At 45.6% G+C, this 21,382-nt stretch overlaps 2 protein-coding genes across 2 annotated transcripts in view; one reads left to right on the forward strand and one right to left on the reverse strand.

Annotated features, from left to right (window-relative positions):
* LOC119395951 (four and a half LIM domains protein 2) overlaps positions 1-7,300 on the forward strand; it is a 32,478-nt gene extending 25,178 nt beyond the window's left edge. Inside the window, exons 4-6 of the mRNA XM_037662979.2 lie at positions 216-385; positions 2,239-2,425; positions 4,624-7,300. Coding sequence (XP_037518907.1) covers positions 216-385; positions 2,239-2,425; positions 4,624-4,781 — 515 coding nt within the window. The 3' untranslated portion in view covers positions 4,782-7,300. The remainder of the gene's footprint in view (positions 1-215; positions 386-2,238; positions 2,426-4,623) is intronic.
* The window catches only part of LOC119397384 (prickle planar cell polarity protein 3), a 541,771-nt gene that overhangs the window by 87,033 nt on the left and 433,356 nt on the right, over positions 1-21,382 (reverse strand). The window lies entirely within an intron of this gene.

Raw genomic sequence — 21,382 nt, forward strand, 5'->3', positions numbered from 1 at the left:
GAAGACAGACGAACGTGCGCACGTCCTGTGCTATTTCTTGTCTCTGTTATGCAAACGCTGTGATCTAAAATACTGCAATGAATCGCCAGCCCAAAAATATGTACTCATCGCGAAAATTGTCTTAAGATGTGTGCAGCTTGATTTAGATGTCACTGCTTTACGCCAGCGCTCGGCCATCTTTGTTTTGTCCTTATCGCATTGTGTTGTCGCTGCAGGCACCAAGAAGATGGAGTACAAGGGTCACCAGTGGCACGAGAAGTGCTTCTGCTGCTGCGTGTGCAGCAACCCGATTGGCACCCGCAGCTTCATCCCGCGGGACAATGACATATACTGCACCGGTTGCTACGAGGACAAGTTTGCCACCAGGTGCATCAAGTGCAACCAGGTACGTGCGGGCCAGACCACTGACCTTCGTGTTTCTTTTCCTGTGATGTCACACCATGTTTCATGTCACGCACTATAACGCCGTATAGCCATCAAAGAAAAGAAGACAAGAAAGTTAGTAAAAGAATGCCGCGGTTGGAAGCGGTTGTCGAAGGAAGCTTGTCGAACACTAGCAGCAACTACCGCCGAAAGCATGCCGGGGCAGGTGTCCCTCGGGTAGGCGCCTCAACACGGCCAGCAGCGGCACGCTGTCGACAGTTCTTACTGTATTGCCGGCACGGGAATCGACGTGATAAGACTTGAGGTCTCGAGGGGCGCGCGCCCACCGGCTCGCAGCTCTCGCCGACCGACGGAGAGGGGAGTGCGGGAGAGGAGAATAAACCGACATTGCGCATGTCTGTTGCTATGACGACGCACGTGCCAGGAGGCTCAGCTTCAAGGCCAAACGCATACACAAGAACGTTTTCTAGGTTTACATAGGAATGAGTAGAGCTACGTACCCCTTTCGGGCAGGAAGTCAAGCTGTTACCATCCAATGGTGTTAAAGTTTTAAGAACAAGAGACATGAGCAAGCGGCTGTAGCCTCTTAGTTATATCGGATACCGCACAAGACTGACGGACTATAACGTTGTGTGTGCTCCCTGTCACCTCTCTCTCTCTTTACGCGCTCTCAATTCCAAATTCCCCCACCCCTTTCCCCAGTGTATGGTAGCATACCAGTTATTCTAAGCTGGTTAACATCCGTGCCTTTCCCCTCTGTACTGTTTTCCTCCCTTCCTTGCCTGGGAAACCCATGCGTTAGCGGTAATGGTTAATTGCGGTGAGGTCTATGCGAGTATAGTAATGCACAACTGTCTCAGAGACCTCCCCGCGTTGCATAGTACTGGCGTTGCTGCTCGAAGGAGGACCGCTTCCTTCTTGCAGCGCATTTACAAATAATTTTGAGGCCAGATACGCTGCATTGGTTCAGGATGAGCCGGTCAAGTGACATTCAGCATTTACACTGTCGGGAATGTTTCTTTCGCGTTGCGTTGCTCGATTTGTACTGTCTTTGGGCGTTATTTTCTCGCAGCTTCGCAGCGACATTGTCGCCATTTTACAGCGGTGTTTGATCGAAAAGTAACAGCTATCAGCCAGAGTAAAGTATTGTATTGCTTACGTCTCGGATGGAAAACAACCTTCTTAACTACTATTGCCAGAGTTCACTAGGCAACAGTACAATGCATAAAAACATATATGTGCTAACATATTTAATAAAGCTGGATCATGTGATATTTTCAAATATTTTATCTTCTCGACATCCCTGCCTTTATTGCTACCTTTTCTTTTGTTCTCTGTATTATGATTTCCTTGTTATGCAACATGCACATACGAAAGAGAAGCACGGAAACAGGGAAAGAGCAGGCTGACTACCCTCGCGAAGAGGAACACAACACCTGCTTATCCTGAGATCTCAATTCAATTTAGTTCTGTGTGATAAGTTTCTTTAGTAGAGTACACGAAGTACACAACACTGCTTAGGCCCGTAACCAAGGGGGTTTCTAAACTCGGGTGTCTAAATTAGATGTGTAAATACAAGAACAAATTTTATTTTTGTGCGAGCATTGCATAAAAGTGGGTCCCAATAAAAAGAAGAGAAATAAAAAAAGCAGAGTGAATAAATATAAAGTAATACACAAAAACATAACATATTCACGATAACACAGTTACCATGAATGTGGTAAGTGTGCTGATAACTTGAGCTACTTCATGCATGACACACTGCGAACTTGTGCGGAATCCAATTTGTATGCACTAATGTCACGAGCTCTTGGCTGCGCTTATAATTGCAAATATTTATTTTGTGTGATGCAGATCATCACTAGCGGTGGTGTGACGTACCGCAACGAGCCGTGGCATCGGGAGTGCTTCACTTGCACCAACTGCAGTGCCTCGTTAGCCGGCCAGCGATTCACATCACGTGACGAAAAACCGTACTGCGCTGAATGCTTCGGCGAGCTGTTCGCCAAGAGATGCACCGCCTGCTCCAAGCCTATCACTGGTAAGAACTACGCTACGCGGCCTGGTTGTCTCTATCCATTCTCCTTAAAAACCAAAAAACAAAAGAAATGTTACAGTGACTTAGAATAGCACGTTAAAGTAGTCTATGAAAATTGAAACATATTTCTGACCCGCCACGGTGGTCTAGTGGTTACGGAACTTGACAGCTGACCCGAGGGTCTCGGGATCGAATCCCGGCCGCATTTCGATGAAGGCGGAATGCTAGAGGTCCGTGTACTTCCATTTAGGCGCACATTAAAGAGCACCAGATGGTCGAAATTCCTGAAGCCGTCCACTACGGCGTCCCTCATAATAATATCATGGTTGTGGGACGTAAAACCCGAACAATTATTATATGAAACATATTTTTCATAGCCAGCTGTCCCCATCACAGCACTAATGGTTTTGTTTCCTTCACACTAAGCTCTGCTTTCTTTTTAAATTACGTGTATATCAAGTTTTGAATAATTCAGGTGAATTTGTCTCCCCCAAAGTTTCCAGAATTCTTCTCTACACGCTAGGAAAATACAAGAGTACCTGTTAGTATCTTCGGTAAGTTCTTATATGCCGCATATATAACGCTTTTAAAGAGACACGTTAAATCGCTTTTGAAAAGTCGCGCCTCCCATGACTTTCCGAAGAGATTAAAATGATCTCTAATATAGAGTCAGCGTGTATCTTTCAAGAGAGATATATATGTGGCAGGGCAGGGCTTACGAAAAAAGTAACAAGCAATCTTTTTTTTTTGTTCTTACAGCTTAGGTTTTCAAAACAGTGCCACCACATCGCACTAGGCATGCGATGTGGATAAATGCGATCACCGCACGGGAATTTGCTATAAAAAAGCAGTAAATGTGACTGTTGCACCAATGGCAGAATGCATTATGTTATTATGCTGTCCGCAGGAAAAGTAATCTGAAATGGGATATGGGTAAATGCTATTTCGGCAGCTTAATGAGATATTATAGAAAGCAAACATGAAATTGATAAAGTAAATTAGATTGACGTATAAAGATTGTTAAGGCAACACCGTAATAGCCTAATAATGATGAAAAATAAATATTTACTCCACAAAAGGTCTTCGATCACTCTAATATTCTTTGACACCGAAGAGTCAATTTGGAGCTCTTTTAGTGGAATCAGGTAAAACCTCTTCTTCCGTACACTGAAAACATTAAGAGTCATCAAAAGTGGCTCATTAGGCATACATCAGCGTTCTGACACTCTAATTCGGTAAGCCGTGCCACAAATGCATTGTCTTGGTATTTATGTTGCATTTTATGAAACTTCAGTTTGTTTATAAGGAGATCTGTATAATTGTATACCAGAAGTCACTGCACAAATTTTGGGTCACAAATGCCTTTACAGGTATGAATGTCAGCTTTGCTCTCACTATAACGGCAAGCGATTCATTAGTTTAATTTAAGAGGATTGCCTGTTCAAACCATCGTGACGTGGCTCTGAAAGTTAGGCAACATTTGTCATATCTACATCAGTGTAAACGCATAGGACCCCGCAAATGTCTTTTTTTGGAAACGTAGAAGGAGCAGTAAACTGAACTTATTCTTGAAACGTAATGTTCCTCCAAAGAACAAACTTGCTGGACATGTAGAAGATAATATTGCAGGATTACAGTATATAAGTGGCAACAATGAGTCAGTTTAATAGCCCTGTTCATTACCGCATTAGTATGTGATGCCTGTTGCACAACACACTGTAGCTGGCACATTTGGTGCTGTAGCTGCATGCATCTTATTGACATGTCAACCTGGGAGCACACGGAATATGTACGGGGAAGTCCGACAGCTTCCTTCTTATTAACATGATGTAATACGATACGTTGGTCCCTTTTAATGGGACCTCTTTGTCATTGTGGAAACTTGTCAACTGGCATCCTTCTATCTTTCGGTCCTGTTTTTCATCTGAAAATTTCTTTAGAACTTACTTTAGCGGAGGACGAAGTGAAGCATTGAGCACTAAGACGAACTGATGATGTCTATTAATTACATATACACAATATATTGTAATTTCTTTTCTGTATTACTATAGCACGCAATAATGCGATCATATATGAATGGAATCTACTCATAATTAACGATGGCGTCATAACTGGCCAACTTACGACCGTGAAACATGCTAAGAACATTCGAGTCATGTGTTGTTTGCGATGCTTCAGACTAAGTAACTGCGCCATTGCAGGAATCGGCGGAACGCGCTTCATCTCTTTCGAGGACCGCAACTGGCACAACGACTGCTTCATCTGCGCCATGTGCACCAACTCCTTGGTTGGCAAGGGCTTCATCACCGACGGACCCGACATCCTGTGTCCCGAATGCGCTAGGCAGAAGCTGATGTAACTTTGGCAGTGAGACGTGAAATCCTAACGAAACAAAGTAACACAAAGAACACGAAGCCTTTCATGCACTCGCTACAATCCCAATGCAGCAAAGTTCGTCGCAATCATACGAAAAGGAAAAAAAAAACGCAAGTAGCTCCTCTCAGACAGAAACGTGAAAGCACAAAACAGCAAATAAAGTGTATTATATTGCACCCCCGCTGATTTTATTATAGATTCATTTCTAAATGAGGAGTGATTTAACACCTGCCTATACCTAAGAGCACAGGTTTGAGCAGATATTTCTGATAATATTCTTTTACGTTGGCTTTTATTTTTTTCAGAAAAAAAAAAAGACTGCTGGCGTAATTGCAGTGTAAGGGAATGACAACATAAAGCATTCCACGATAAGTCTCGCACGACACTGCATAGTTCTGCTTTAATTACAAATTGCATTGTTTTGTATTTACACCTTTTTGGACGGGACATTCAAGTGCACTTGTGAGAAAAATTTTTTTTTGTGTGATGCCTTGAGTAACGTTTCACCACAGAGAACTGAATTCTTTCTCTGGTGCTATGCTTTCCGGCCGCGATCAGCGATGCTGTCAATTTTTCATCTGATACAGACAGGTGTGGAGGCAAGCTGACCACTTTATGCAGCACTTTAGTGTGTAATTTCATGAGAATTGATATCACGGATAACAAGGTTGAGAGCATCCGCTGACGCTGTTGGACACTTACAGGGGAACTGTTGCTTCATTACTATTCCTATGATGTCTGCTTCCCAAGTTGTTCCTTAGTGGGTCAATAAAGCTTGCTCTTTTACCCCTTGTTTACTTTTCAGGCAAGAAAGTTGCACGTTTTTGTAACTATAGGCAACAATAAAGGTTTTCCCGAATGCACATCCACTTATTGCAAGTACCTAAGTCGTATATGGACTGCTGAAGCTTTTATGTAGTTTGGGCAGCAGCTTTTTAGGTTTCAAAAAGATTAATACTTTCATTTTTTTATGCTTAGTTAGACGACATATCCCGTTTTCAATTTGCTCGGAAGCTTGGAAGGATCTGGCTGTGGTGGTTAGCGAAATGAGAGGTCACAAGGTTCCTGTTTCTGAGGGTAATATTATTATACATCCTCCAAGCTTGAAACACAATATCCGCACACTTGCAAGCATATCAAGAAGTCCAAGATATGCCTAAAGTTCAAGCCTTTACTGAGTCACCAGCATGGCCTTCACGACGAGGAAAGTTACACAGCGCTGGCCGCCGTGTAAGTTCTCGACAATCCGAATTTGTGTTTGCCTGTGCAGGACAATGGAAAGAGATATCGAAGATCGGTACACATGGCACAACATGCATTTTAGTGTACGTATTAACACAAACACAAGTATCGTATATGCACCGAACTACAGCTTAGAGCGATAAGATGCCCCTTGTAATGTGTTGTGTGCCACATTACGCACTTGTCAGATTGCTTAGTGTTATTCATTCAGCCAACTGTTGTATATATTGAGCAGAGTTTAATATAATATGTGTCACGGACTAACTGTGAGAATTCTACTGTGAATGCTGAGTGCTTTAACAAAAATGCGTCTTAAGTACTGCATTGTACGATGAAATCCGGTGTATGCTGATGCAATGTAATTGCTTTTTCTGCCATCTTTTCGTGTTTGACTCACTGTGATGACTTTTTGGTAGTGTTTGTGGTTGCTTATTCATCAGTACTCACAGTTTTGTTTCTGTAGCCACTAATGCTTTTATTCACCGCCTTTCAACCTATGCTTGCTCGTCACAGCAACAATAAGCGACGTGCCACTTATGCAGCATTGTACAACAAATATGTGATACTACACTGCACACGCTAACTGCTTACAGTCGTTACTACATTCTTTATCCTGTCTACTAAATCCTTTGTCTCCACAGCAATGCTTTTCGCTTTTACTGTGTTGTATAGAATGTGAGATTGAGTTACCCCAGTTGGGAAATACTCTTTAGAAAAAGACAGCTCTTAAGGGCTAGATATAAGGGACGAGAAACGAAAAGTAAAGACATCCCGAGTGCTGATAATATTCGCATTTGTTGTTAGAGAGATAACTACACATATTCATTTGCTGCAGTTCAGTGATTTGTTATTACAACCATAGGGGATACGAATCGCCAAGTGTTTGCTAATTAGACTGAGTATGGACGGTTTAAAGGAATGTAGCATAGCGTTTTATTCTTTCTGCATATCTTATCAGCAGGTGCTGTGTCATGGATGCTTTGTCATGTGAACCACACGCTGCGGCATCCTTTACGCAAGTAGAGAACGCTTTAAATGTCTAAGCGAGAACGTCAATCGTGCTTTGACTTGTGGCCTTGCTATGCTTGTGAACTGTGCCTGACGCTTCTATGTGCCAGAGGCTGACTGCGATATATTTTTTTAGTTGTTCTTTTGCGTGTACGTGTCTGTGTTCCGTTTGTGTTACTAACAATGTATGTCGCACATTTGGAGAGATGTGACGCTATCTCTTAAATCGAATAAATTTCCACTCATGGTTCGCACGTGACCTCTTACTTTAGTGAACACTGATGTGGGCTGCATGAGCGTTATATATATTGTTACGGGGAGTATTTATTTGGTTAGCACTAATCGAGCTAAAACTGCACACAGTGCACAGAAATTCAGGTCAAAGGGCAGCTCAAGACGCTGCCCCACAACAACAACGTCGTCGTCTTCATCCATTCGGTGTCAATGCGGCGTCGGTGCCAGAGTGACCTTTCCATATCCGTGACATTACCCCGGCCGGCAAAGCACAGGTCCCGAGTGTTCCTCGCTTCAGTGCACCAAGAAAAGAACTCTCCAAAGTGTTTGATAGATTGACAATCGTCCATTGTCGGAGGAAAAGATCTTAGGGCACTGGCCGAAACCGTCCTCGGCACGGAAAGCTTTGAAAGCGTTGTTGCGCTTTTTGCGCGCAACTAGTCTCAGGGACAGACTATAAGCAGTGTAAATGTGTGTAGTATTGTCCTTTTTTTCCTTCTTTTTTTTTGTAACACCTCTTTTCTATCAATCTTTCACTCCCCCTTCCCCTTTCCCCAGCACAGTGTAGCCTGCCGGTCTGAGAACTGGTTAACCTCCCTGTCCTTCCGTTTTTCTTCTCCTCCTTCTCCTCCTCCTCCTCCGGTGCCTGTTATGGTTTGATATGCACTGTCACCGTTGTAGGGCTTCAGGCGAGAAACATGTGCGATGTCAGTTCTGGGTGTAGCAGTCGATGAGTTTCTGGTCGGGGGTGTCACCTGGCGCAGGACTCGCCAGGGTCTAACGTATCGCGATAAAAGCTTCTCGCAGAGGCCAACACGACGGGATGGGAGCCACAGTAGAACAAGAGAGGCCGGAGGAAAATCGGCGTCCCTATGTCTACTATCATAGAGGGACTTTTGTGTGCTGCCTGCGACGACGAGAAGCGGGCTCGGGCTACTGAACGTGCGATGACAGCATGGGCGATGGCATCTTGAGCGTACTCCCCGTAACAATAGCCTTTATAATGATGCTCGTCTGCACATGGAAGTTAATGGCAACATCCTTAAATTCGAGAAATTATAGATAGAGAGAGAGACATAACTATTTTTGTCCTTGCTGGGGTCAAGGGAGGCGGGGGCTGGGAGACTAGCCCTACCGGAGCCCCCCTTCCTCAGGCGGCGGCCAGACCTTGGGTCTTGGCGGCGTCTTCGGCCAGCCGGAGTGCCCAGAGTTGGTCATCCGGGCACGCGCTGAGCAGCATAGCCTCCCGCTGCTCGGGCGTTGTTATCTTAAGTTTAGGGTTCTTGCTGTGTTTGATGGTGTGTGTCGCTGCGGGACATGCCCATATAATGTGGTCGAGGTTAGCACGTGTCACCCCGCAAGCTTTGCATTGTGGTGTGTAAACGTCCGGGTATATGCGATTGTACAGCGTGGGTGTAGGGAATGTTCGTGTCTGTAATAATCGCCATGTTGTCGACTGGTGCTAATTTAGCGACTTGTCAGGGGGTGGGTATTTGAATCTTGCCCTACGGTAATGCATGATAATTTCACCGTACGGGACCATTCTTTCTTTCGCGTGCCCGCACCAGGACTCAACTTCTTCTTCCTCAGCCTGCTGGGCTCGTCGGGAGGGTAGCCGCTCTGATGACGGGTGACGCGCCCGGTGGACGATTTCTCGTGCAGCGTCGTGAGCGGCTTCGTTCCCGGCAAGGTCCGAATGGAAGGTCCGGAGCCCAGATTAAATGAACTTGGCGGCGACGAGATGGGGATGTGCTTGCAAGTATGCGGTTCACTTGCGGTGAGAGAGAAATTATGGAGCTTTTACACCAATGTTGAGTTGCGTGGCGTGCATGAAGGCTGCTTATCCGTGAGCAGCAAATTTCATTAATTCTAAGCGTAAGAATGCGGTCAACTACTACATCCTCCGTTTGGGGTTCATGGTTCTCTACCGCATAAACCCGACAGAGATGAAGAGAGGAATGTATGCGCTAGAAATACGACATAGATGTTACAAAAATGCTCGCTAGGGAAAGCTTCGGGTTCAGGAGCAACAAAGCTATCCTTGAGGCATGCAAGACAGTACTCCTTGACTGTTAATGTGACGGTAGTCATCTATGCGACGATGCTCCTGTGGCGCTAAGATAAACGTACAGCCAACAAATTTCATTTCACATAGCTTACATGTCCCTATAGAAACATTTTCTATCCATTCCAAGTCATTATTTATACAAGCAGTGGAAAGTAAATAATATTATAATTAGTATGCTTGAGTTCTGCGAAATTACACGGAAGTTATACTGAGCGGCCGTTATTGGAATGACATCAGAGACGTTTCAAAGGTGCAGCTCACTCCAATTGAATTTGGAACCTCGAAGGGACGAAGTGTTAGGACTCCTAATGTGTAAAATTGCTCTCAAAACAGCGATGGTGAGAGGGTTACCAAGTCTCATTGGGGCTCAGGCCCACGACATGACAAGTCGGAAGATTGACATGTAGTGGTTGTCGGGAGCAAGCGTCACTCAAGCCGCCGCACTCTTCCAGCTAAACATTAAGTGTTCGCACTTATGCAAAGTTCAGAACTGGCATGTGTCAATGGATGGTGCTTAGTACTGCTGCAAAAGCTGCTTCTTTAGATATTGATGTAAATATGTGCTCTTTCATGGTAGTACATACGACTGTCGATGCATAAATGATCTGCTATTATGATGTCACTATCTGATCCAGCTTGTCTGATTGGGATAAATGGAATTTCCTTCGTTCGGCCAACGCTGCTGTCCCCGCGCGATTTCGTTTTACTTTTTGAAGGCATTCACATAGGTGAATGGCTGGTAGGCTTCCTCTTAGGCTTTCAGGGTGTGGCAATTCCAATCGACGCAAACTCTAAAGAATGTCTGCGCCCCAAGCTCTTCAATCAGACCAGCTGCAAAACTCCGTTCCGAAACTCCAACCAGCCCATGGACGAATTTGCGGAGAACAGCAAACCGATGAACCACCTGGGAGTGACGGCAGAAAACACACCAAGACGCCACGATCGCTGCAGTCTTCGCTGTCATTGCACGAGTTGCCGTGGCAAGAATTGGAAACGTACTGTCTATAAAGGTTGAAGAGTTGTATGGCCGCAGTATCAATTGAATAATGTAAGCAACAAACGTAAACAAACTGATCACACAACAGTGGCACACCGACGGAGTGGGGGGTGGGGGTGTTCGGGTGTTGTAAACCGCCCCCCCCAAGCTAAAAAAATCATCAAAAAAAAAGAAGAAAGAAGAAGAAAGCACTTGAATCACTTTCGACCTTCCAGCTTGCAACAATGCATTAACTTTGCCAAATATGCAAACTTTCTCATGAATGTTTTACCTTTTGTAACTCTGTGTCCATCTCTGTCGCCATGGCAAATATGGCAATGGAACATATCGAGAGACGAGCTCTCAGTTCACTCTGCCGCTGCCAAAAATATTTCTCAGATACGTCTAAACGACTGTTTTTGAATCGTCAAGAGATCTTAAGTCATAATCTTTTCTCTCTTACAAATTTCATCGAAGGAGAATTCAGTTCGCCCATGAAACAGAAGAGTCTCTGCCGTTTTTGGGTGTTCTCGTAGTCTGAAAATAAAACTCTGCAAATGCACCTGCACAAGTCGATATCTTCCGTTTCCTTCAGACCACCCAAAAATCCGGAAGATATCAGTTTTAAAGACATTAATGAGAAGAGCCGGAACACACTGCAGCACACAACTTGAAAAAACGAAAGAAAAACGTACCATATATTCAAGAAACTCGCCAAGAACGGCTACGCAAAGTCTTTTATCCAGAAAGCGATTCACTTCCAAAAACACGACACAAGCTGATAAATCCAGCAACACCCACCCCCCTTTACAATCAGCACCAACGCATAAATGCATCACTATCTGATATCGGAGGGGCTAGCGAAACCATCGCATCCAACCATCGGCCGCCGATAGAGAGAATTCAAGGACATTGTCTACAAAATTGCCAGCGCTGGATGCGATGCCAATTGCATCAGCGAAACCGACAACCTGAAAGGAAGACGGAACGACGTCCCAAATTTTGCAAGAGCATCGCAACCCCGTAGCCGAACATTCCGAGGACGCTGACCGCCGAAACAATTTTTCTGAAACTACAGTCCTCGCAGTTGAAACCAACTACCGGAAATGAATTCTGGTGTATCCAAACGACCCCAAACAACGTGAACCACGCTCAAGGCAACCTACCCCTTGTGTACAGCACAAAAAAAAAAAAATTAAAGAAAGAAAAAAAGAGAGAGACAGGCATCTGCGTACCGTCACTTCGACACGTCTAAAAAGCTCCCCACCCTCTTCACTGTTCAACTCACTTAAAATATACTTGTGGGCTAGTTGGTTGGTCATATTCACGATAAACGGCAGCGCACACCGGGTTAAGACAGATACACAAAACACGAAAAAAGGACGACACCTGGTGTCGTCCTTTTTTCGTGTTTTGTGTATCTGGTGTCGTCCTTGTGTATCTGGTGTCGTCCTGGTGTCGTCCTTTTTTCGTGTTTTGTGTATCTGTCTTAACCCGGTGTGCGCTGCCGTTTATCGTGAATAAGTCCAACTCATGCCTTCCGGTCACTGCGGGAGTGGTGCGATGTAACTTGGAGCTCCCTCGATGGTGGTTAGGAGTAGCTTTCACGAAGGCATACTCTTTTCGCATAGTAGTGGCAGACACCTCGAGATGTGACTCGTGTAACAGTGACGAAACGATATAACATCTACTGTGTTTCTGTGGTCGTTCTGTGAACGAACGCAACGTTCTACGCAATGCGCTGAAGAAGCGAGACGACAAACCGTATTCCGAAGAGAAGATCCCCGGATCGTGGCTCTACGCGTCGCAGGCCAGCAAAGCGACGCGAACATTGCTACTGTTTTTAAAATCGACCGGGTTAAGCGGCCGCTTGTAGGCGTGTAATGGACAGGCGCACATGTACCCTGACAGTGCTTTCTCCCCTCTTCTTTCTTTCTTTTAATCCCTTCCTACCAGTGTAGGGTAGCAAACCAGACGCGGGTCTGGTTGACGTCCCTACCTTTCATCGCTTTCCTTCCTCATCCTCCTACTTCCGGTCTAGCCCTTGCACTCCTTTGTTCTTTTGCTGACAAGCACTGACGCCGCCTCAAGCACCCTTTCATACCCGCCGAACAAGAAAAGAAGCCCTCTTCTTCCTTCCTCAAACTCCAAAGAAGGAAGGTGGAACGTCGAGACAATACTCACTCAAATTTTAAGGATAAGAAGGAGCCAAGCTTCAACGCACGTCTTTTGTATTTTCTTCGGGGCTGCAGGCGAATGGCACCGTCTCGCTTAAGGGGACTGACAACCAATTTTTAGGGCACCTGTTTTCTTTAGCGCATTGGAAAGCTAACTGGTCAGAGTGTCTAGCCACGGGATGGTAACGTGGAAAACGCCGTGAAACATTTTTAATCATAATTTTTCTATCTGCGGCGAATATGAAGTCTTATACACACTTGACAACACATGCTGCAAACAGTGAGCGCGAGAGCTGTTCGTGTTCGAGCTCGGCGGTCTACTGCGCATGCGGGCACTCCGTGCGCATGCGCCGCGGCTCTACATGGGCCACTGGCAGCCGCGAAGGCAGTGCCGCTTCTCACCGTGCAAAATTAGGCAACATAGAACAGAGCGGGAATAGATACTAGTATACATACTCTAACTTCGAGGACCAATTATGGCGCGCATGACAGCATCAGACTACCTAGAGCAAAGTGACCGACTTCATAATCTTGCTTCAAGGTTCTTCCGCTAGGCTGCGCGACATACCGGTTTTTGTTACTTTTAAGCACGAATTAAAAGTATAATTCATACTCGCAACGCGAAAAGGATGCTAGAATCTGTCACTATATTTCACGGTCTTTTCATTTCTACCAGGATTTAATCACACATTCTGCCCAGTTGTCGGTCCCTGTAATGGCTTGAGTGGTCGTGCATTTTTTCTGAGCCTTGTTGACAGCGGACGAACGAGACGTGTTAGTGCGGCGAGGAGAAAGGCCACCTCAGACGCGGCTTGTTCATCAAAGCTATTATTGCTCCCTTTAATAGTGTTGGAATTATTAATGAACAGATCTCATGTCACGATATATGTAAGTGCAAAAAAAAAAGTTATCTGTATAGGCTCTATCCGCTATATGTACTGGACTTAAAATCTTAAAATCTGCTCATGCTTTAGAGGCCACGTATTATATATGTACCACTCCTTCCGATTACTTTTTATTTTGTGATTCTTTTATTCTTCCTAATTTTTTTTGTCTTTGTGTATTTCTTCAACACTACCATCATGATGATGGGATAGCTGGCTCTAACGTAGCCTACCTTCCCATATTTCTTTGTATAAGAAAAAAAGCAAAGGCATGCATACTGGTGCTTCAGCGAGTGGGTATTTTTGCTTGATAGATAAAGGTATGATTAATTTTACTCACAGAGCCTTGCATTTTCATTCTTTCTGCATGCACGTTGTATAATATTCAAATAGCACAAAAACAATTTCGCGTTCAAATTGCTGAAGACATTGTGCAACATTCAAATAGCCCAGAAGCCCGCAATATCGCTTTCAGGGCATTTTGTAAAAGAACTTAAAGCGCATGTATTAATCCAATGACGCTAAGACGGGACAGGCTTTGTCATACCGCTTTCTACTTTCCAAATATGAGGTCGAAGTTGGCGAAGAGCGTCAAGGCCCGTCGCCCGTCGATAAAAGAGCGTGGCCTCTCCGTCGAGCGTCAGACACGCTCCCGCCATGACCTCGCGCGTAATCTCGGTGGCCATGCTCCCGCGGCGCACGCAGCAATATATATATATATATATAAAGGTATATATATATATATATATATCTCCCGCCATCATATATATATATATGTGTGTGTGTGTGGTATGTGTGTGTGTGTGTGTGTGTGTGTGTGCGTGCATGTACGAAGGCTCACTAATCGCTATTCGAGCGCCACGTGTACAAACAAGCTGAAAGGGGAGGAGAGGCAAGCCAAACAAGAATTCCACGCGTGTCGCATAATTATCGTTTAGGGACATTCCGATTAAGGCTTTTCTTCATTTTTAAGACCTAAGTAACCGTCTACCGGCGGTAATGAACTGCTTGGTTGTTACATGATGTTACGTGATTTTAGTCCCGTGACTAGCTCTCACGTGATGTTGCGTGATTTTTAGTCGCGTAACGTACTCGCCCATCATAGTTATTGCTTCCACGACCCGAAAAATTGGTGCACGTGTTGCGGGAGAGAAGCAGAAGAGGACGAAGAGAGTGCGTGTTGGTTCATTTCTGTTCGCACTACCCGGCGCAACGAAAACCTTTAACGGCTCTGCTGCTGAAAGAGCAGATTCTCTGACGGACGCCTCCGTTCTGCGCGTATCTAAAGATTCGGTAAAAAATTTCGTTACAGCATTCGTTTGTACGCACACGCTTTTAACTTCCTGCTTCGCATTTTTCAAAGTTAATCATATCGTGGTTTTGGGAAGTTAAACCGCAGATATTATTATTATTATTATTATTATTATTATTATTATTATTATTATTATTATTATTATTATTATTATTATTATTATTATTATTATTACTATTTTTCAAAGTGCCAATTCAGTTGACGAGCAGCGTTCCTACTATCTTGTCTTTTCTTTTTCCGTGCTACAACTCTAATTTTTTTTTCTACGCTGGACGATTATTAAGCGCACACGGCCCCTATATTCATCCATTCAGGGATCAGGCCGCCAAGCGAGCGAATATAAGACGCGCGTGCGCTTAGTAATCATCCATCGTAGTAGCCTCGACGCGCGCACTGCGCCGCCTACAGTCTCAAAGGTAGCTTTCGAACGGCGCTTCGGCATCTCGCAAAAGCTTGTTAGTAACTGTATACACGTGCGCCGAGCTGCTCGGGTAACCACGTAAGAGTGCTTCTTCACGAGGAGAGAAATGCACGACGCAAGGTCAATGTTTGGGGCGAGACGGAGTGTGTGGTTTCAAACTGCCTCGGAACTTCGCATCAACCCCGTGTAAGTGGCCTTTCGATTCATCTTTGCTGCTGGTATACCTCTAAGTTGACTAGGTGCCGAGAAAGATTCCTGTTGCTTTTGCAGACCAGCGGCGTTGAATTGTCTTGATGCCTCGAGTATTAAATGAGCTTGAAAGCTGGGCCAATCGCTGATTAAGCAGCGCACTTTGCCTGGGACAAGAAAGACAAGGGAACCCTTGTGTACGAGACGCCAGTCTATGAACCTTGATAAAAGTCTCTTGTTCAATCAAATAAATTCTGAGAATTTACGTGTCAGAACCGCGGCACCATTACGGGGCGCCTGATATTGGACGACGCCGGGTTAAATTTGATCTGGGGTTGTTGAACGAGCACCTAAATAAGTATCACAATTTTTTTTTCTTGCAATGTTTTCATCCATATACGGCCGCCAGTGGCTAGGAAGTGATATGTCGAACTAAGCAGCGCAACAGCTTAGCTGCTAATCTATCACGGCGGGTAATTTCGCGGCAGATGGCTTGTAAGACGTCATTGCATGCACCATGTTGTAAGTGCCATCACGGTCGAAAGCTGCGCTCGTGAAGACACGTGCATGCTGCCAGTACACCTCACGAGGGTTATCTCGTTAGGCTGGCGCAAAAGGCAATAACGCTTCGACCGAGGCTCTATGACATTGAAGCATGTTAACAGCAGCAATGAATATTGTCACATGGTTGTGACGTCAACTAAGGCTGCAGCATAATAATACCTGGGGTTTAACGTCCCGAAACCGCCATATGATTATGAGAGACGCCGTAGTGGAGGGCTCTGGAAATTTCGACCACCTGAGGTTTTGCGTGCACCTAAATTTAAGCACACGGGCCTCAAACATTTCCGCCTCCATCGAAAATGCAGCCGCCGCGGCAGGGATTCGATCCCGTGACCTTCGGGTCAGCAGTCGAGTACCATAACCACTAGACCACCGTGGCGGGGCGAAGGCTGCAGCAAGACTGGCGAATGCGTAACTCGTTATTTGGGCGAACTTGTGCCCCACGAAGGAAAAGTCAACGTATGTACACAGGCGTCCACTGTTAAAGGGAACATCGGAGCGTGTGGCGGCAGCTCGGCGCCACCGCCGGCCAGCCGCTGCAACGAGATTCGCGCAGACGCAGTGAGCACCGTGCCCAGTGCTCTTTCGTCGCGTCAGCGGTTCGCTTCGCGACGATTCGCAGCGCGGAAGCAGACGGCAGCAGACGACGAAAGAGCACGACTCACAGCGCGCACTGCGCCTGCGCGAAACTCGTTGCAGCCGCTGGCCGGCGGTGGCGCCGAGCTGCCGCCACACGCTCCGATGTTCCCTTTAACAGTGGACGCCTGTGTACAAGGGATTCAAGCCGTACACTGATACTATAGCGGCTAGAACAGTCGTCATCCTTCGAGTAATGTGATCAACTGTAAGGCACGTCGGCATTTGTACATGTGGCATCGAAAATTGCAGGCTCATCGGTGGTGACCGCGTTAGATCCAAAATAATCTCTACTGTTCGCGTTGCGTGCTCAAGCTTATCAGAACAATCCAAAACAATCGGGAATGGTCGACACTGCGGCGCGGCGCGAGCGAGATAGTGGTTCTATATACGTGCAACGGGTCGGCTACATGAAAGCGCGCGTGGCATTATGCTGCATTGACTTCATCGCAACCATATCTAATAGTTGCCAGTACGTCAAAAAGCTGCGCCTCTGACGTCCCAGTATACAACCATGAATTGTTGCATAGAAGCACTTAGAAATATCCCAAGTGTGCACCCATGCGCTTGTTTTCAAATAATATCATGCGGGCGTCGGCCTCAAGATACGGTAGTGTCTATTATCGGTGAGAAGCGACGAGATCAGCGATTCGACGACGAGCTTCATACCGATTTTTTGAACGCATTACGACGCAGATAACACTGACAGGGTGTGTATATCTTTAAGCAAATTACGTACGAGACGGCGTTGTGCTATACAAGATGTGCTATACGAAGCGCTCAAGCTTCGTATAGCACATCTCGTTGCTTCTCGCCGATATTAAGCGCTACCATATCCTGGGTTCAACGCTCGCGCGATATCATTAAAAGGCTGGAAGGGTGTACTTTTACGGGGACTTGCGCTAGCCACTGTATGCGCCAGCAGGTGCGGCTGTACTACAGGACGTTGCCAGCGACCCAACGTGTTGATGCAGTACAGTCCCGTACACCTGTGTGTACAGCGCGCGAGCAGCTGGCTTTGCTCTATTCGCCGCGAGATCGGGCTACAGGTGGCAGCACCGTCGCCGCGCTAGTGTGGATAGGCGGTTGTCTGCGCGTACACAAACGCACACAACAGCGCTTTGTTGTGAGCGATTTGACCCGATTTCCGGAAAACAAAATGCGTTGACTACAGCTTTCTGGTAATATGTGCGCTCTTCATTCCCGAATTAATGCACGAAGCGCGCCGAACGTCACTCTTACTTGTTAGAGAAGCGCATTCTGCCAACGAACGTGTTGCTCTCCTTCGGCAACAGTCGGCGTTTTCGCAATGGATGACGTTTTCTTATTGTTTTATTTGTACATGTTATAGCTTGTGTTACACCTACTACGAACTAGCTGTAGCGCGACTGAATTTATTTACTTCTTGTTCATCTGGATACCCCCCAACAAAAAGAAAGACCGTATTCCTGCACGATGAGTTCAAATAGCACTATGTGCACTGCATGCTCGAATATTCATCCGCATATCTTATTCAGTTCTCCATGAAATGTAGGACAGTTTATAGGTTTACTGAGGAAATGTACGTGGCTGACAGCGCTTTAGGGCTACGGAGACGTTTAACACGCACACGCTTGTTTTTATTCCAATAACAGTATACAAAGCTAACTGTACAGCACGGAACTTTCTTCGATTGATTACTTGCACGACAGTAATGGAACAAAGGCCCGGTTATTTCACGGGACCAAAATACATTTTTTCATGCGAATAATGTCCGCTGCCTTATATCAATCTACTATAACAACTCAACACAAACGTTCATGTGATGTAAAGAAAAAGAGATGTGGCTTCGCGTGAAATTACTACGACATAAATGTAAACTACGCCGTATGGATTAATTTTGACCATCAGGGCTCTTTAACGTGTACCTTAATCTAAGTAAACGGGTGTCTTTGTATGCATTTCGCCACAAGTTATAACTGCGCAAGGCAACTCAGTTTTGCGATTTCCGTGTCATTCCTTTTTCTGTTCTTTTTAGAGGACAATTTAAGTACCGAAGTGTCAGACGTGACTTGACAGAAATATTTCTCTGTAGTGGGACCAGGTCCGTACACAACTAAAGCTAGCCCAAAATTCTGCTCTCACTAACTTAAGCTCGTCGCGTAACCTATAAACGACAGTCCCGAAGTTATACACCTAACCACAACGCGCAAGTGCATGAGAGCCTTTTTTTATACCACCAAGCCGCTAAAAGGCTATATTCACATGAGATTTAATACTTCTAATCTTTAAGACAACACCAAGTGCACTTTGCAATGCGCTTGGACCACAGAGAAGCACCTACACTGATATGACTCGTGAACGGAGGGTACGACGACCACACGCAGCATTCTTGACAAGTGCACTCACTGATCTTATTACAGTACATATACAGCCGATCAAGGCCAAATGCTTCTTTACATCGTGTTAGGCATACGTACGAGCGGTTAAAGTTGCACTAACGCAACGGAACAAACCGCCCTGCGTGACATACGCGCACATGCAAACACAACGTCGCTGGCAGACGACGCATGGAGCAATCCACACTAGGCGTGGTTCAGCCAGAAGCCGCCAGGCGGCGACTCCGCTCGATCTCGCGGCCAATACGGGGCGACAGCTTGCAGCGGTTGCGGGGTCTGACGTGGTGTGCCCAGGATCAGGCGCGGCCTGACAGACATGCAGGTCTGCGCTCATTACTTTAAAGCTGAAATGATGTAGGTGAGCCCACAGTCAAAGATGGAACACTTGATAATGCTCTACCTATCGAAAATGATAAAACTGTCCACTATCATCAGCAGGTCTCACCAGTACGGCATAGAAGCTTCAAAATGTATATTCAAGAACTGTGTGGGAGATATTGAAGATTACTCGTACTTGGCATCGTACTCATTCTCTGGTGTGGGTGTCGGGAGTCAGTCAGATAAGAAGCGCATTGGATAGCCACGATCGAGAGGAAGCCAACTACATCAAGCACTAAAGGTTGATATCAAAAGTGAGAATTCTAACAGCTAAGCTGTTTAGCAGATCGTTCCTTGTTCACCCCGTGGCAAAAAACTATCGCCATCGTAAACGGATATGCGCTACAGATGTTGGGTAAATCCCACTATATCCCTGGCAGCCTAGCCCCGGGCACAATATCAACCGTTGGGCAAATAAAGTTTATTCAACTCAACTCCCACTATATACTTAACACTGGGCCACATTTCGTACAATGTATCAGAAATACAGGCAGTCCATCTTCCGAAGGTGTCTAGGTACAGATACAAGACACACAGAGAGTATCTAAGACAGTAGTAAACACGGACACTTAAATTGTCCTTGTTTTCGTGGGGTGTTTAGAGTGACCGATATGTTAGTCTTTGGGATCTGCCCGGTGACTGCATCCACTTCACGGGTTGTAACAAAGATTATGAACACCTGTGCATGCGTAGTCGGTGCCGCAGTGCTTACAGAAGATTCTGCGGCGTTGCTTTTTATTCGGTCAATGCTGGCTGCGTTTAGGTCTTTCTAGGTTAACCCATATATGCCCAGTGTCCTACATATAGAACGCTTCTTTGATGCACTCTAACATCGCTATTTCTTTAGCTGATGACTAACGCCACCTACAGCACATCAAGCAGGCCTCATTCTCAACGTGTGCAAGCCTAGACATTACTTGCTTTTCATGCTGCCACGTGCCGACCGCTTTCTCCGGGCAAACGCGTGCTTTGCGCGAGAGATGTGATAGAGAGGAAGAATTGCAATGTCAGTGTGCACCTGAAATGTTTCAAGGATTAGCACACCCGCACATAGCACCCCTAATTGCCCCGTGTGCTATATGTATAGGACGACTCGAAAAATTGTTGCGTTTACCTGGCAGTAAATAAATAATTGTGCTTTCTTTTTCAAAGTAGAAGCACACTTTTTGTGAAAGAAAATATTTGTTTTGTCATTTTTCCTGAGTTTGGGCATATATGGGTGAACGGGACGAGACGAAACGCGAGGAGCTGCAAGTTCCGCGGCCTTAAATATGGTCGGGTGGCACGCGCTTAAACCAAATGTGATAATTCTCGTAGGAAAACAATTAAAGCAGCCGACTACACCAGATTATATAAATAATAATAATTGCTGGGGTTCTATCTGCCAAGACAACGATATGACTGTAAGGAACGCCGTAGTGGAGGACTCCGAAAATTTCGGCCATGTGGTGATTTTTAACATGCCCTGACATCGCACAAGACACGGGCCTCCAGTATTTTACCTCCATCTGGATGCGACCGCCACGGCCAGGAGCGAATCAGCGACATTCAGGTCAGCAGCCAAGCACCACAACACACCGCCAATATAGGTTAGGATACAGGGAAGGAGTCGATGGCTTAGATGCCTGAGTAAAGCTTGATTTAAGACTAGTGGGGCGACCACAGATTTTATCACATAACGGCATCTGCGGTCTTTTTGAAGGTAGTGAAGCAAGAGGGTGATTATGAACACGGGCAAGGGGCCTAGCGTCCACTCCCAGCACTTGCATCGCGATGGGTACTTGTATGAGGAGGCCACGGTCGATTGCACTTGTTGCCTCTGTTGATGCGCAGCTTGGCAAATCGATAGAAACCCGCCTACTTCGAGTTTCAGAATCCCACAGCATGCGATGTATAGTCTTTCAACTGCTTGCCAGTAGGTGTAAGCTTTACCTCGAAAAGCCAAACAAGAGCGTATTATGAGATTGCATCTTTGCATGTGGTGCCATACCCCAAGTTCTCCCGCGTGCTAAACTCAATAGCCGAGAAAAATGCTGCGTTGCGCTTTGTAATGTAGCTTATACTTGAGCATTTTCGTAGAAGTCTCTGTGAATGATAAAAACCAAAAAGATCTTCCA

The sequence above is a fragment of the Rhipicephalus sanguineus genome, chromosome 6 (assembly GCF_013339695.2).
Source record: "Rhipicephalus sanguineus isolate Rsan-2018 chromosome 6, BIME_Rsan_1.4, whole genome shotgun sequence".
NCBI classification, from domain to species: domain Eukaryota; kingdom Metazoa; phylum Arthropoda; class Arachnida; order Ixodida; family Ixodidae; genus Rhipicephalus; species Rhipicephalus sanguineus.